Here is an 18001-nt window from a genome sequence, read left to right on the forward strand (position 1 = left end):
CGTTCTATAGATGGATGCATAAAAAAAATGAAAAATTACATGTATGTGCTAACTTTCTAAACACTGTTACATTTATGATAAAGTAGATAAAACACATCTGTGTCAGCCTTGGCTCATAGTTCTTGTCTTTAAATTAACTTTGTGTGTGTTTCAGGTGCTGCACTCTCAGAGACTGAATGAACAGCATTGCAGCCATGGGTCACTGTGAGCATCACAGGGAAGGTTGAAGCCGCCCACTGCACCTGTATGGCCGGAGTTGCAGAGATCTGCAGCCATGTCGCTGCTCTTCAGTTTATTGTAGAAGCAACTGTGCGGATCTGTGGCACAAGGACTGTTACAGATGAACCTGCATACTGGGTTTTGCCTGGTAATATGACCAAGACACAGCCAGAGGTTGGCCATAAGATAGACTTCTCCTCTTCAGCTGCCCAAAAAAAAGCTCTTGATCAAAACATAAACAGACCATCTGTAGTGAAAGGTAAAAGGAGCCGTCCTCAAAAAAGAAAAATCCCACCTGCTACTGTGGAGGAGTTGTCACTGCTATTGGATACTTTGCTGGAGCACAGTAAAGCTGTGGGTCGTGGGAATGACACATAATGTTTTATCTAGGGGTCTAGATTTATGCCTGAAGTGCACTGCCATGTAAATAATTTGCATTTACTGAATATGTACTGACTCAGTACCACTGTTCAAAAATTGAATAAAGAAACAAACTAATTTTTGCCTCTTTTTTATTTATTTTTTTATTAAAACCACTTTATAGAACATCACATCAGTTACAATGTAGAATCCATGACATTTATAGTTTACAAATGACAAAATGTTTACACAAAATCATGACAGTGTTTACATGATATCACCCACTACTAACATTACTTTATTTACTATCAATTACTTCAATTTATATTTTGAAAAATTACCGCTATTTATACAGCACAAGACTTAAGAATATTTAACAGGAGCAAGTTTAATTTTTCCCTGCTTTTACTACCACACTGTTCACCAAACCTTCACCATCTTATCCTGAAGGGTCACCTCTTCACCCTCACATGGAAGAAGTAATCTGATTGGCATGGTGGTATGTTTGAAGCAGGTCCCTTGTGTAGCGCTGGAACCCAGTCACGATGTGTTTCATCCATTTCATAGGCTGGTTAGCTGCAATAATGCCAAATAATTAGCAACTCTATAAATAGAAGGTAGTTCTGCAAAATCACTCAGGATGTTTGTTCTAATTTGCTATGACCTCAGAGCGCATCGAAAATAAAACTAATAGGCTATAAAGAGTGATGTGAACATATTTAGAACTTAATGGAATGAAAATGTCTGGAGCACCAACAGATATTTGGAGATGGAAGAGAGCTGGATATCAGCTCGTCTCACAGCTGCTATCCAGGCTAGACGCCTTCGTTTGGTAACATCGATACACGAGCTGCCTCATGTTGCTTCCAGGTGGGGAAAGAATGAAAAGATAAACCATTTTCAAGCCCCGAACATTGCAGCCGACCACACAGGAAGAACGAATCATGGCTGTTGTGTGTGCCTTCGCTCCTTTTTCTCTTGCGCTTTGGTTGGACCCGGAAAATGCCGCATCAGGCCAAAATCCTTTCCACGCCCACCCCCGTGACATCACGCTCCAAACTCCTGGATGTTTTGGGTCGCTGGAAGGATCGCGACCCCGGAAGTGCCTCTACGTTGGAGGCAGACACACCTGCTGCTCGTTACCCACAGCCAGCTGCAGCAGATTACGCTTGTCAGGAGAGCCGTATTTAGGAGTGTGGCTGCGCTGCAGCTGACGTGGTTTTTCTCAGTAACATGGAGGTGCTGCCCGAGGAGTTCGTCGTCGGCCCAGCACGGCCCCCACGGATAGTTCTCCTTAATCCGGAGGTTATCGTAAGCGTTTATTTTGGTATTTCCATTGATATCCAAATATCTGTTGGTGTGCTCCAGACATTTTCACTCAGGTAAATTCTAAATAAGTTCATATCACTCTTTATTGCCTACTACAGACCAGCAACGACTGCCGCACTCTGACGGGCTGCCAGGACCCCCACGTCGGCTTCATCCCCAGGTTTTGGCGTTTCCTTGGCTGCCGAGCCACGTGCGGCTCGGCAGCCACGACCCCCACGCCAGCAACCACCGCCAGCAACCACCGCCAGGCCCGGATCCCCTTCTTGAGCAGGTTATCGTAAGCTTTTATTTTGGTATTTCATTGATATCCAAATGTCTGTTGGTGTGCTCCAGACATTTTCACTCAGGTAAATTCTAAATAAGTTCATATCACTCTTTATAGCAGGGGTGCCCAATCCCAGTCCTCGAGAGCTACCGTCCTGCAGCTTTTAGATGCATCCTTGTTCCAACACACCTGAGTCAAATGAATGGCTTGTTATCAGGCTTTTTTCTTATTTTTTATTTTTTTTTTAACCTGTCCCGTTTGGCTCTTTTGCCATCAGAATTATTGTCTAAAGGCGAAGAAAGATGCCCAACGGATTTACTTTACCAAATGGACCATTCCAGCCTTGCCGTAATGGTCCATTTGATTCACCTTTTAGTGTTTATTTTATTTTCACTTGTTGAATACGGGACAGACTTGACTGGTGGAAAGAAAGGGGAGAAAGAGAAACCTGAGAAGAGGGACGGGGAAAAGGGCAAAAAACAAAAACCAACAGAATAAGCAGACAAAAAATACATATATCGATCACCTGGATCACCTGTGTTGATATCCAAATATCTGTTGGTGTGCTCCAGACATTTTCACTATAAATTCTAAATAAAGTTCATATCACTCTTTATAGCCTACTCCGGCACGGCCAGACCGGCCACCACTTCCCCCACGTCGGCTTCGTTCACAGGTTTTGGACCCCCACGCCAGCAACCACGCCAGCAACCACCGCCAGGCCCGGATCCCCTTCTTGAGCAGGTTATCGTAAGCTTTTATTTTGGTATTTCCATTGATATCCAAATATCTGTTGGTGTGCTCCAGACATTTTCACTATAAATTCTAAATAAAGTTCATATCACTCTTTATAGCCTACTCCGGCACGGCCAGACCGGCCGCCACTTCCCCCACGTCGGCTTCGTTCACAGGTTTTGGACCCCCACGCCGCCACGACCACCCCCCCCCCCCGCCACGACCACCCCCCCCCCGCCACCGGGCGCCCTGGCCGCCACGACCACCCCCCCCCCCGCCACGACCACCCCCCCCCGCCACCGGGCGCCCTGGCCGCCACGACCACCCCCCCCGCCACCGGGCGCCCTGGCCGCCACGACCACCCCCCCCGCCACCGGGCGCCCTGGCCGCCACGACCACACCACCCCCGCCACCGGGCGCCCTGGCCGCCACGACCACACCACCCCCGCCACCGGGCGCCCTGGCCGCCACGACCACACCACCCCCGCCACGACCACCCCCCCCGCCACCGGGCACCCTGGCCGCCACGACCACACCACCCCCGCCACGACCACCCCCGCCACGACCACCCCCGACCATTTTTAACACAATCAGTTTGCATCCTTTTTCTTGGTTTTATTCTGTCAATAAACTATTCAATTTATTAATATTATGTGATGAGTCCACGCACTTTCATTTTGTGAAGTGAAACATGCTGAAAGTAACAGCAACATTTTTCCACATTTAGCTCAAAACCTTAATGTTTTTGTTTTGATTAATTTTTTACAACATTTAGAAAAATTAACTTTTCATATTTAAAGCACAATTTTAAATGTTAATCATTAAATCTAAATGTTAGCTTTAAATATATTTCCATTTAAGTGTTATAGGAAACTTAAATATTTAGGCTAAAATGCAAATTTATTGTACGGATCAACGGAAATGCCAAAATAAAAACTTGACGAAAACCTCCGGCCCAAAAGTGTGCCGGTAGTGATGAGCTGCTTCACTTCTTGCCGACGAGCGTGTCCAAGCGAGGCTCTATGAGGGGCGTGGTCACCTTTGTTTTGTGATGGAGGTGGTCTCTGGCCAGCTGAACCCGTACCAGAGATTTGGGACCAATCGGGCCTAAAACATGAAGCTATCACCAAAATCTGCAGTTCCTCTACCATCCAGCAGGGACTCCAGCAGCGAGTCAGTTCACAAAGACCGGCAACTTTTTGCAGGTTGATACAAAAACTCCTCGTCTCTTATATTCCACCTTTTCTCCATTGCAGACATAAAACGTGCAGAACGGACCTTCACATGATGCTCAGGCCTGCAGAGGGCAGCTCTGCACAGATGTGCATACTAATTATTCTCAGTGTTTGCAATTTTATGCACCAAAGCAGTAAGTAGACGTCTGATGGCCAAAGCGAATATCTACCTTGATAGCTGCCCAGCAGGCCGCCGTGCTGGAGCTGCACCCCACCTGCACCGGCCCGCTCAGACCCCTCCTGTGAGCGCGACAGTTAGAGAGAGAGAGGCAGGAAGAGATGTCGGAGGTCTGCAGGAGAGGAGGATGGAGGGAGGAAGCACAGGCGAGGAGCAGAGAGGCTATGATTGCCAGCCAGCGTGTAGCCGGTAATTACAACGTTGTGTTTCCTCTCTCGCTCTCAGGCTCGCAGCCATTCACACCTTCCTACTTTACATGCCCGCGTGCTCAAGGTTAATGCAAGGGAAGGCTAAATAAAGACATACACGAACAAACCGGACTTTCAGGACGCTTGATTTCAGACTGTCACATGCCGCTCTGTGGTTTTGGTTAAACACGTTAAAAAAAAGCATATTTCTGCTCTGAGGCTTTCAGTGACGCGCTCACTCATCATTCTTGGTCAGCTGTAAAAGTCCTGCAGTCAGAACATGGCATGAATCTTTTGATGGAAGCTAATAACTTCCTGCTACATCTAACGCAGCCTCATAAACCCTGTTTTTCATGGATGTTAAACTTTATGGTAACACCTGGAGAAAAGCGGCACTGATCTGAGTCTGCAGGTACCTGCAGAAATGCTCATTAATAAAAAAGTATCCTAACTTTTTTGGACTGGCTTTTGTTTATGGGGGAATGCGACAGGCTGTAACCTTTCCTGTACTGCACGATGAAGGTGTTATTCCAAAACGTTACCGCGACCTTTTACAGCTGAGAGCCTGATGTTTCTTACAGTGTTTGGGAGGAACCATTTCAGCGGCGCCCGTTGGGTGACGTAGGTGAGAAAAAATGCACGCTACAAGATCAATAAGTCGTTATATTAGTAGTAATGAGATAATTGAGTTAATGAGGCAGCGGGAACAAAGACTGTATGTCAAAGGTGGAAGTCGCTGCATTTGTTCCTGAAGTTTTGAGTCACAGACTTTGGCTTTGTGGCTGCTGCCATGTTGTTTTGGGTTTGTGACCATACTGTGTCGGCCCTGTGACAGGGTGGGATAGGCTCCGCCCCCCCCCGGTGAAGTGTGCAGAGCTGCTGCTGCTCCACATCGAAAGGAGGTAGCTGAGTTGGTTTGGGCAGGTTGAAAGGATGCCTCCCAGGTACCTGTTGGGTAAGGTGTTCCTACACGCCCTTAGAGGAGGCGGAGGCCCTGGGACAAACCCAGGACACGCTGGAGAGACAACATGTCTCAACGGGCCTGCTCTCACGGCTCACAGTGGACGTTAGCGGTACTGCAGCCGCTTTCGGCCAATTGCACTGAAAAATCCTCCAGCTTTTATCTCTGTGTTGGTCTCTCTGTAAAAACGGTTTCAGCTCGTTTTAATGAAATCTGCTTCGACTTGATGCCTGAATGAACCTCCTCGGCTTCGTTATCACAGCCTCATCTTATTGTTGATGTGGAAAATATTGATGAGGCGATGTTTGAGGCGCATGAATCTTGGATTAATCACAGCTCGGTTTATGACCTGTCCACTGCATCGCAGTGCGTTCTGTGTTTGTAATTGTGCTGTCAGGTGATGTTAGAGTGTGTGTGTGTGTGTGTGTGTGTGTGTGTGTGTGTGTGTGGTCCCCAGGCAGTGGATTTATTGCTTACATGACTGCCTAAAGTGACCGATCAGCTCTGGTATCTCCTCGTCGTTCTCCTCCTTCCTGCGTTTTCCTCTTTCGTTTTCTCTCTGCTGCTGTCTTGCGTCATTTCTTGCCTCCCTCCCTCCTCTCCTCACCCCCACTGTCTCGCTCATTGACTTATCTTTCTGCTTTGCTTGATTCATCTCCTTCTCCCCCTCGCTCTCTCCATCACACACACTCTGTTCCTGCTGCTCTACATAAGTATGTCCTCTCCTCCCTCCTTCTCTCCTCCCACTCATTCACCCCAGTCTCCCCCTCTCCCCTGCCCCTCACTCATTTTTATGACTGCCACAGGAGCCTTTCTCTCTCTCTCTCTCTTTGTCTCTGTGTTTATGAGCAGAGCTATATTGAGAGCGTCTGGCTGGTAGACACAGAGGAAAAGAGGGGGCGAGAGTGCACGCTGAAGCCAGAGGAGAGAGGGATGGAGGGCAGGCACGACCAAGATAGAAAGCAGGTTAGATAATGGAGCTCAAACATACATGCATACATGCAACTGATCGATGCGTTTTACATCTGGAGCAATAAAATGTTTTCTGATCAATCCGAGACAATGAATAGAGGAGAAATAATCTAAATGTGGCCAAATGCCATCACAGAAGAGAAATTAAATGCTCGGGGGAATCAATGGCTGCTCAAAGTGGCGCAAATCGATATCTGCATATCAGCAGCGCAGCTATTGATTCAATATGACTACATTTAACCTGAATCAGGTACCTGACTCTGCAGTTCTGATCACCTCAGAGGAACTGCAGAGTATTTTAACTTGTTTTGCTTTAATAGTGCAGAAAGGTCCTCTGATCCGCCACAGAGCCGGGCGTTTTATTAGGCACGCTATAAACGTATATGTGTGGATTTGTAAGATGCATCTTTGCTGCTGCCAGCTTGGACTTGTTCATGACAAAAATCACATGACCAGTCAAAAAGTATCAAGGGCAAAGTTGATTGGTCTGTTGAAGTCAGTGACAGTGTTTCAACCAATCACAGTGGCCGGTCTGTGTTCCTGGCCTCATACTTGATCCAGCTGTCTGACCTCATTGTAAACTCATTTCAAACATTTTTAAAACAAACAGCTAACAGATCATCTGCAGAGGAATGGCTTATCTGAAGAGTTTCAGTCAGGTTTCAGAGCTCATCACAGCACAGAAACAGCTTTAGTGAAGGTTACAAATGATCTTCTTATGGCCTCTGACAGTGGACTCATCTCTGTGCTTGTCCTGCTAGACCTCAGTGCTGCGTTCGATACTGTTGACCATAATATCCTATTAGAGCAATTAGAACATGCTGTAGGTATTACAGGTACTGCACTGCAGTGGTTTGTATCATATCTATCTAATAGACTCCAATTTGTGCATGTAAATGGAGAGTCCTCTTCACACACTGAGGTCAATTATGGAGTTCCACAGGGTTCAGTGCTAGGACCAATTCTGTTTACATTATACATGCTTCCCTTAGGCAGCATCATTAGAAGACATAGCATAAATTTTCACTGCTATGCAGATGACACGCAGCTCTATCTATCCATGAAGCCAGGTAACACACACCAATTAGTTAAACTGCAGGAATGTCTTAAAGACATAAAGACCTGGATGGCCGCTAACTTTCACCAGTCCAAAGGGATTCGGTGAAGTGGTGATCCTAAATTGCCGATAGGTGTGAATGTGAATGCAACAGGATGGCGACCTCTCCACCCTGTGGTAGCTGGAATAGGCTAATGAATGGTTTTGTTGTGTCTCCTCGCATGTTTGCTCTTGGGTCCACCTCCTCACTCCACACAGTCAGCTTCACAGCCAGACTGTGACAGGAAATAGGCTAATGAATGGATGGATGGGTGAAAACTAACTAAGCAACAGAAGATGAATGAAGAAATTAAATGCTAACAATTTGGTCTATTAAAAATTGGCTCTTTATGTATTACAAACTTTACTGTAATATCCATCTGTTAGGACACGACTGTACGACACAAAGTCACTGCTATGATTTTACTGTATAACATTTTCAAAATAATAATAATTACATTGGTAGATTGCTCAATTAGTTAAAGCTGTAGTGAGGTTTTATTACATATAAATAAATGTTTATAGATGAGTTCCCACATTGAAATCTCTCTGCATTTTATAGTTTCAGAGTTTCAAATATCGTGTTTGCGATGTTTCACATGAAGCAGAGCTGAAGCAGGAAGCAGCCATAGTTTACACCGATGTGAAGAGGAACAGAAAGTCTGCAACACTAACTCAGGTTGAAAGGACTCAAATTTCCGGATCATTGCAGGCGTGCTGGTATCGCTTTCAGTTTCCTGCCTTAGCTTTCTGACTCCTGCTTCTGTCTGAAGTCCTAACACTGAGATGTGTAACCAGCTGAAGACCTGCAGCCCCGAGCAAAGACAATCATCTGATGAGTCATGCCGTCTTTCCCCTCCATCCTTGGGTTTATATTTGGAGGAAGACAAAAAGAAGCCTCCAGCTCCGAGTATCTATTAAAGATGGAGGTGGGTGTGTAATGGCAGCAGCTGAAGTGAATCATTAGCTGGAAAGTTTGCATTTGATTACTGCAAGCGCTCCTCGCCACAGGCAGAATACAACTGAGGCCATATTACAAAACCGGCTTCATCCTATTGCAGCAAATCCAGCTCTCCTTTCATTTTTCTCTTATTGCTGTGCTCTCCTCAACATCTGCGAACTCAAAAGCCAGAGGAGACCAAAGTCCCGACGAAGAGCTGAAGACTGAGTGTCATACGACAGTCACAGATCAAAATGTCCCCAATGCTCTTTGTTTATCTGCCAGCAAAAGTTTTAGGATCACCAGCCGGACTCTTGGATTATTCAACCAAACTCTTAGAATATCTGGAAGATGGAAAAACGAGGACGTGCAAAACCAAACTCTCAGACTGAGAACTGGACCGAACCAGAACCTTTAGACATCTTTGAAATCTCTACAATATAATCTGTAATATCACCTTTATAAGGTCGTAAAGAGTCTGAAAGCACTGCTGGGTCTCAGCACGAGGCTTAAGCTTTAAATCACGGTGGGTGTAGTTTAGGGCAGCAGTGAGGCCACTAAATGGTGTAATGTGCATTTGTTTAAAGGCTTCCTGCACACAGCTCAGTTTCACCCGGTCATCTGTGTAAACACAAATCTGTCTATGAATATAAAGAGTCTGTTTCTGTTTGCAGTCAGACTGCAGGCTGTTGGGACAGAGATCCATCTTTGACGATCGTTTTAAATGCATCTGCATTCACAAACAACAAACGCATGGATGAAACAGCTGCATATCTGCTGGTTGTTCTGGGTCTCAGACTGACAGCTGTACTTTACTCAGAGAAGGGGGACGGGCACATTACCTGTGTTCCAGGACAGGTGTGGTGCTGCAGCAGAGGCTGAGCTGGTGCAGGCTGTGGTGCAGCTCCTCTCCCGGCTCTCGGCCTCCTGTGTGACCTGTGTGATTGCAAACTTCTGCCGAATGCCGATAAAACTGATGATGCTCTCAGGTGCACAATCAGAATCTCTGACCCTCTCACCTGCATCAGTAAAGCTAAAGGCTGAAATGTTTGGGCTCTTAAACCCTCACACTGAGCAGCAGGAGGTAAAAAGTTGAGAGCAAACTACAAACAGACCTTTTATGAACATGCTGGATGTTTGTCATGTTAGCGTCCACCACAGGCTGCTGCCATTCATCAGTAATCTTATTGCTCTTACCCTCCACTGAATCTTTGTGCTTCTGCCTCTGTTGTCCTCTCTTCTGTCACTGCTGTTTCCTTCAGAAAAATGTCTCCAGTCTTTGTTTTCAGTCCTTTAGTCTGATGTGCAGCTCCTTCCGTCATCAGCTGGGAATCCTCTGAAAAACACATCAAACCTTTAGAGTTTCTGTCACCGAATGAATCCAGCATCATTTTAACTGACCTGCAGGCTGCGCTCGCTCCGCCTGGACCTCACCTACTCTGAGTCTCCTGAGCTTTGAACCAGAATCCAGATGTTTTCCGGCTCCTTATCGTCGTGGTTTCTGTCACTTGTTCAGTGTGTGTTCATGTCGGTGTGACCAGCGCTGACTGAACTGCTGCATATCTCGGCCAGGACAGTGTTGTAAATGAGATTTTTAATCTCAAGAGTCGTCTTCCTCGTTAAATAAAGGTTAAATAATAATTTCTGCGGCAGCACAGCAGAGGCTGGGTTCAGATTCATCAGACAGATGATGCTGGTCTGAATCACACTCGTTGTTTGGTGGTTTTATTACAAAGAGGAGCCGACTGAGCTCATGCACTGCCTGATAAACATGAGCGTTACAGGATTTAAATGTGACTGGGTGAGACATGATGATGATGATGATGGTGATGATGTTGTACCTGGCTTCATGACACTCCACGACGGTCAGCAGATCTAAACATCCTTCAGGCTTCACAGAATCACATTTCCACTTCCTTCATCCTTCAAAGAGCTGCAGGCTTTTTTTCTTCGACTGAAAAATTCATCAGAGTTCAGACTGCAGAGTGACATCAGCACAGGAAACTGACCCCACACCAGCGTGCTGTTCACGAACGAGTGTTAAAAAGGAGATGAGGGAGTGGGTGAGGCGGAGGTAAGATTCTGGGGACAAAAAGCTTCTAAATTTCACAGATTAACGTTTAAAAGTTTGAATAAATATAAAAATGTAAAATTCAGAAGGAAAAAACTGAGAGCTTTACATGAAAAAATGTATGAGAGAAAAACAGTGAGGTAACAGATGAAGTGATATTTGTGAAGTAAAACAAATTTACAATAAAAAAGCAGCAGCTTATTCTGAGTAATATTACTTCACTTTTCACAGTTAGGTTGGTCGGAAATGCTTGTAAGAAATGTTAATAGAAGAACATCATCTTCTAACCAGACCGTTAAACAACAAAACACAGAGTTTATTTCTTTAAAATCTGACGTTTTTCTTGTGAATTTGAGCGTTTGTGGAGTTTCTGCTCCCTGACACGTCGTCTTAGTCGTCAGACGTCGAAGGAAGAATTCACAGAATCAGCCTGGAGACATCCAGGAGCAGCAGTCCTGCAGCGATGGGTCATTGGCTGTGTGTGTGTGTGTGTGTGTCTGTGTGTCTGTGTGTGTGTGTGTGTGTGTGTGTGTGTGAGGCACACTCGTGTGCAGTGGAGCAGGCGTGTGGTATTTGTGCTTTGAGCAGGTGTTTGCTGAAGCGAGGGGGAGCAGGAGTACTCAACCATATGTGATTGAGCAACTGGTCAATAAAGAAGGATGATGTAGGAAACAGCCCTCAAGGTCACTTCATGGAAATTCAGAATCACATCGTTTCTGAAGATCCCTGCACCAGCTTTGAACAATTCCCATCTTTCCCACTTCTCAGGAATGACATTTCCGTCCCAGATCCCGTCCCACACTCAGCATTAATCTCTGTTTTCATCGGGAACGCTCGGGCTCGAGTTTTAATAATGGAGCAAATAAATCAGATCTGTAATTAGGCGAGCTGCGATGCAAACGAGAGTCGAGCTCCACGTCTCTTTGCAAACGTACGTGCTGCAAAATGAGATGCATATCACAGATTTAATGCCGTTCTTCACAAGATCTCTGCTGCTGCTCAACGGCACACCGAGAAACAGCAGCATTAGTCTGAGCACAGAGACTGAATTCCATAAGTTTAAAGTTAAATAAGCGCCGCGCCGGCTCTGTCAAACCTGCGTTTCAATTAAAAAGTGGAGCACAAAGCTGCAAAGTGAAGAGCGGAGCACAGAAATGCAGAATACTAGAAGACGATCTGATCTGCTTTAAAGGATAAACGCTGATCTGGGAGCCTTATCGCTCAGGTTTTTCAATTTTCCCACGAGTGTGTAGCTATTAAGTTTAGTAATGAGAGCTGGGATCAATTCATATTTCAGACATTTACCGTAAGTCCAAGGCCCAATCTCTATCGTTCTAATTTCAGCTGATATATGTCACAAGCAGAGCTGCTGTTTTATGCTCGAATCCCAACAGACAACACACCGACGTCCGCCTCGGCCTGTCAGCCAATCACAGGCGGTGTTCATAGACTTTGTGATGCAGGAAGATGGCACGAAAGTTTACGAGCACTCGAGGAGCTCTTAAAGCAAAGGTAACACCTGCTGAAACAGGTGCTTTGTTTGGATTTGAAGCACAGCCTGGCTAGCAGTTTCCCTTTGTTTCCAGTCAATATGCTAAGCTACGCTAATCTAAGGATCTCCTGGCTGCACAGACTCGAGAACTCATGAGCTTTCAGTAAGAAAGCAACGGTGACGTCACCAAAAATGAGTGAATAATAACGGCTTATTACATATGTGAACCACACAGGTGCTGCACACGTCCTGGTGGAACGTTAAAGAGCTCAGAAATGAAAGAATCAGACACACGGTGTTGGCAGTGTGGTTTAAACCACCAAAATAAAGTCATTAGTTACAGCCAGGCCTGTGAATTATCATTAATAATTATAAGTGGCTCAGACTCGTCATGTTTAAGTTCAATAAAGCTCAAATGGAGACGCAGCAGAGGATCTGAGTTACAGCGGCTCCAGAGCAAAAACACGACAGCAAACTCCTCTGAAGTAATCTGTGCGTGTCCAGTCATTGCATTCATTAGTCTGCATTCAGCAGCTGCAAGTAGTTGCAGCAACCAGCCAGGAGGTTGAGCATGCAACACTCAGCCTTTGCTCGGGTCTGCAGTAGGAGGCAAACAGTTGCAGTGTGACTCAGACTGACTGCAGTCACTCTCAGAGAGATCGGCAAATGTTTGCAAATATCTGCCGTCCAACTAAGAAACACAGACTGCCAACATGTTTCAGTCAGTCTGAGTCAGTCTGCGCTGATGAGCACAAATCTCTGCACCGTGTCTCCCTGCTGCAGGGGCTCGACTCAGCTGGTTTTATTTTGGTTTTATCCTGGTTTTATTCTGGTTTTATCCTGGTTTTATTCTGGTTTTATCCTGGTTTTATCCTGGTTTATTCTGGTTTTATTCTGTTTTTCTGGTTTTATCTGGTTTTATCCTGGTTTTATTCTGGTTTTATCCTGGTTTTATCCTGGTTTTATTCTGGTTTTATCCTGGTTTTATTCTGGTTTTATTCTGGTTTTATCCTGGTTTTATCCTGGTTTTATTCTGGTTTTATTCTGGTTTTATTCTGGTTTTATCCTGGTTTTATTCTGGTTTTATCCTGGTTTTATCCTGGTTTTATTCTGGTTTTATCCTGGTTTTATCCTGGTTTTATTCTGGTTTTATCCTGGTTTTATTCTGGTTTTATTCTGGTTTTATCCTGGTTTTATTCTGGTTTTATTCTGGTTTTATCCTGGTTTTATTCTGGTTTTATCCTGGTTTTATTCTGGTTTTATTCTGGTTTTATCCTGGTTTTATTCTGGTTTTATCCTGGTTTTATTCTGGTTTTATTCTGGTTTTATCCTGGTTTTATTCTGGTTTTATTCTGGTTTTATCCTGGTTTTATTCTGGTTTTATCCTGGTTTTATTCTGGTTTTATTCTGGTTGTCTCTATTTGTGGAAGAATTCTGTCACATATCTGAGGTTCCATTAATCACTTTATCATCACAAACAGACTGCATGGAAATGCCAACTTGATCTCATTCAGTCACAGACTGACTGCAGACTCTGTTTTATTGCAGTTATAACACCGTCTTAATGCAGCAAAGTTGCTTTGTAGATGGCAGCTGACAGCGTGGTTGCAGACCTGGTCTCCTTCTCTGAGGGAAGATTTTAAAGGAAAGAAGTTCATGCAAACAGAATAATTTTGGTTGTGCTGTGATCTCCAACCACTGTTGGATCAGGTGCTCAGGGAGGAACAATCGTGTCTGTAAGGAGAATGATCCAAAAATATGTCAAGAAGCAAATAAAGCATAAACGTCCAGGAACAACAGGAAACACAGACAGTGTATTTACACTCAGGCAAAGACACAAGCAGGACGTGATTCAAACATCATGATGCCTGCAGTGCTAACTTTTGCATGCTCTCTGCAACATCTTAGCTGCTGGAGTCCAAGCTTGACTCCTTGATGGTTAAACAGCCGCCTGTTCACCTTTAATCTGAGTCCAGCCAGAAGGAAACTATAACAACCAATCATCAAAGAAAACAGTTAAACCAAACTAGGGGAAGCACCGCAGAGACCCAGGGTTGTACAGCGGCTGCGTCTCAATTTAACCCATCATCATCTCCTAACACTAAACAAACTGGTTCTAAACTGGTCATGGATGTGAGCTAAAGTGTTTAAAGCTTTACAAATGCTGCTCCATCTCCATCATCAGGGAGAGGGCTCAGGAAAGAGCCGCGGCTCTTACGGAGGGGCTGCGGGAGGTCTGGCTCCTTACTCCTCCTCGTGTCCACGGAGAGCACGCCGTGTTTCCAGTCTTGTTAGAAACAGCAGCACTGGTATGAAACCAGTTTGTGTACCCAGAGTGCATTGCACACACCAAGACTTAGGATTTGTGCATCTTGAATTTTTAACATACGGACAGGACATTGAGAGCAAAAGCCAACATGCTGATATAGTCGGGGTTCCTTTTAACGTGAGCACGGCGGCGGTTCAGCCCCGCCCCCCGCTGCGCCCTACAGAGTCAGCCAAACTTTCTAAGATACTTCACCCCCCCACCGTACCCCCTGTAGCCTATCCCATCATGGGAGGTTTTGATTCACAGGACTGACAACCTTATTATGCGGCACACTTATTATTGATATTACGCCGCAGAGGCGCGGTTGCCATGGTCACCGAGCGAGAGACATTTAATTTTCTCTCCTCCATCATCATTATCTATGGGGCCATCTGTTGTGGAAAATGAATTCAGCCTCATTTGCATGACTGATAAGCACATTCTTTATCTGTCCCACAGAAGGTCATATGCCACGGATTTGGGGACTGGAGAGAGGGAGTGAGGGGGTGAAATGATGCGTGCTCTTACCTCTGCGAGTGAGGTAAATGGGCTGTGTGTTTGCGCTGGGATGTGTGCATGTGTCTGCATAATGCATGCACATGGAATGTTTATGTATGCCCTCTTGCCATGCTTTTGTTCTCACGCCGATGCTTTTGAATTTCCATCAGCACGTGCCTCTGAGCGTGTTTGTGTATGTAGCCGCTGTCATGGCTGCGTGTAGTCACTTTGTTTGCGAACTGCTCGTGTGAGTGTGTGTTTGGTAACTGTGCGTGTGTGTTTGTGGGATCTGTTGGTATTTTGGGTTTCAGATCTCAGAGTAAAGGCCTCTTTCCACTGCACCAATAAGAGGAACATGAGGAACAGCATTGTGACTTGCTGCCGTTCTAACATACCGGGTCTGCAAACCACGTGTCCATCCTTTTTTTCCTATCCGAGGTTGTGGTTTCACAACACTCGGCAGGTATTCCAGACCTCTTCCTCCTCGGGCACCTCATCCAGCTCTTCCGGGGGGGGGGGTCCTGAGGCCATCCTGGATCAGATTAGATATATTCTCTCCAGCGAGCTCTGGATCTATCTCAGGCTCTGCTCCCAGGAGATCCACACCCAGGTCCAGCTACAGGAGTGGCTGAAGCTTCCAGCTGTTGTTGAGGTTTCCCAGCTCTGACTTGTCCGATTGTTTTAGGTTGTTCGATTGCTCTCAGTCCGGCCTCCTCTCCTTGGACCAGTTTGCCTTGCAGGACTCAGTCAGGAGCTTTTTCCCCGGACACCACATCTCTATGCGAAGCTGTCTCTCCAGGCAGGCTCATGGATCAGTAAGAGTTAGAGTGGCCCTGGTCCACCTGCCTGTGTGAAAACACTGAAGGGATTCTGAGTGGCTAAACTTTCAAAATAAGAGCCAGGGATGGTCCAGTGGTAAACTACAGGATGACTGTGTTGAACAAATAAAAAAAAAAAAAACAGAGAAAAGCTAAAATCAATAACCAAATATACTTTAGCTGCTGTAAATATACCTGAGTGTCCCGTCTAGATGAAGTCGGTGTGGAGGAAACACTGAATATTATCATCTGTTTTTTTCATTAAAATATTCCATTGTGGGCATCACTTTATCTTACAGTTTGGTCAAACATGGAAACAATGGTGTAATGTGAAAAGACATATAATTATCATGTTACTAATGTTTTCATTCTATAGTTTGTAATATCATTTATCAATATCATTTAATCTGCTAAAAACCCTGGCTGATATTGTTACTTGGTTGTTACCTCAATAATTTTGTGATATTTTATTCACTGAAAAAAATTAATGCTCAGAATGGTTTAGTTCATGCCAGGCATATTATACTTGATGATTAATTATTTGTATAAATAAACCTCCGATTTCATATATTTCAGTGAACATTTTATTTATTATTATTCAGACTTATTGCTTTGTGTTTCTCAGGGACTCATTTTTGATGTGAGGCTGTACACAGTAACACCTTGGCTGTGTCCCAATTCAGGGTCTGCACGCTTGAAGTACGCACACTACGCGTACTACGTACGGTGCGTACTACAAGTACGAGAAGTGCGGAAGTGAGAGGCTTGTGAAATGGGACGGTCTAGCCTTCGTCGCGCTGTTCAGGTTGCCTAGCAACCATGATACTAACCGCGAGAAATGTTTCATACAGCTTTGTGTGACAGAAATGAAGGAGAAAAAATGTTTTGTTGTTCATTCATTTTTGTCATGACATCACTTTGATTAGTTGAGACCACAGGACTGTAAAACATGATAGTTGGGCTTCATTTCTGTACTGAACAGTCATTTAAGATTAGTTAGTAAATGATAATTAGCTAATGTTGTTCATGAGACTAAAGTCATCTCACTGTGGTAATGTTAATATAATATGGACAATATTATATGTATTGTCAGATTATATATATATATGAGCTTGAACTCTGGGTCAAAGATGCAAGTTGCAGTTATTTATATTTCCTATCACCTTAAATCTTCACTCAAAGACAAGTATCTCTGACAGTGTATATATAGATGTATTATATATAAGAGACAAACATTGTTCCTTCGGTATGTTGGCATTACTAAATTTGGCTCAATGCTTACATATATGTGTAAAAAGAAAATGTACGAGCTGTGATAACTGTTTCTGATAGAATGAAGATCAGACTGATATATGAAATATTCCTTTATTGGGTGAGAAAATCAGAGCATGTCATAACTGCTTTAAGTCATACAGAATAGATATCAGAGCCTTAAACAGGCTGACTTCTGCTAAATGGGTCAAACTGGGCAGAAAGTCTACAAACACATAACATCCTTATAGAATATGATGTAACACTATAGATCAACTTAGCTCAGAATATATAAAGCATATAAACAATTACAGCAATATGATGCAACAAACACAGCAGTGCTACTAATCCAAAATACTCAAAGCTTCATAGAACTGAAACAAACATTTATTTTTAGCTCCATTCTGCTGCTGATACATACTTTAGGTTTCTGAATATTAAACTTGTTGCTGCCTTTCATAGTGTGTAACTTGAAGGCCCTGAGTACTTTCTCCCACACTGAAAACACTGGGATGATAACATTATTTGAACATTACCTAATAAGACTGATTCAGGACAGACAATTAGTGATGTTAAACTTTCCTAGCAGTCCTTCACAAACAGGGAACAGTCTGTCTATTCTCTCCATCTGTCAGCTGCTGCTGGCTCTTCCTCCTCCTCTTCCTCACACACTGAGTTTGTCCTGGTGGATCATCAGGGGTGCAAAGCCTCACAGATGATGTGCAGCAGTGGGTCCCTCAGTCTGTCCTCACTCTGGACACTTGCAGTCGTCACACATGGAAATCAAATGTGTGATAAGCTGCAGGATTCAAACACAAGTGTAACTTATAAATACATGTTCATACTTTTATTCCACAATCAGAGAGAAAGAAACAGAGAGAGAGTGCAGGACAGACAGACAGGTGACAGTCTCAGGTGTATACACTGCTACAAAACAGCACAAGAGAAGGAGGATTTAGTGTTTGTGTTATTACGAGTGCTAAACAAGAAGAGTTCCAGATGGTCCAGTGGACACATGTGTGACTCCTGTGATTAAAGCATCTTTCTTTCAGCTTAACGAGTGAACCGTCAGCTCGTTCAAACAC

General features: G+C 44.5%; 2 protein-coding genes across 2 annotated transcripts in view; both read left to right on the forward strand.

Moving 5' to 3' along the window:
• Nucleotides 1–1356: 1356 nt before the first annotated feature.
• Nucleotides 1357–3493, forward strand: LOC109195783 (formin-like protein 5). The gene is made up of 4 exons (XM_019348502.2): nucleotides 1357–1890; nucleotides 1997–2185; nucleotides 2793–2923; nucleotides 3028–3493. The coding sequence occupies exons 1-4, from the start codon at nucleotides 1813–1815 to the stop codon at nucleotides 3491–3493; spliced, it is 864 nt and encodes a 287-aa protein (XP_019204047.1). The 5' UTR covers nucleotides 1357–1812.
• Nucleotides 3494–4487: 994 nt separating this feature from the next.
• Nucleotides 4488–18001, forward strand: part of myt1lb (myelin transcription factor 1-like, b) — a 126873-nt gene continuing 113359 nt past the window's right edge. Inside the window, exon 1 of the mRNA XM_025900943.1 lies at nucleotides 4488–4510. The gene's annotated coding sequence lies outside the window, so the exon portion shown is untranslated. The remainder of the gene's footprint in view (nucleotides 4511–18001) is intronic.

The sequence above is a fragment of the Oreochromis niloticus genome, linkage group LG19, assembly GCF_001858045.2.
Source record: "Oreochromis niloticus isolate F11D_XX linkage group LG19, O_niloticus_UMD_NMBU, whole genome shotgun sequence".
Lineage (NCBI taxonomy): Eukaryota > Metazoa > Chordata > Actinopteri > Cichliformes > Cichlidae > Oreochromis > Oreochromis niloticus.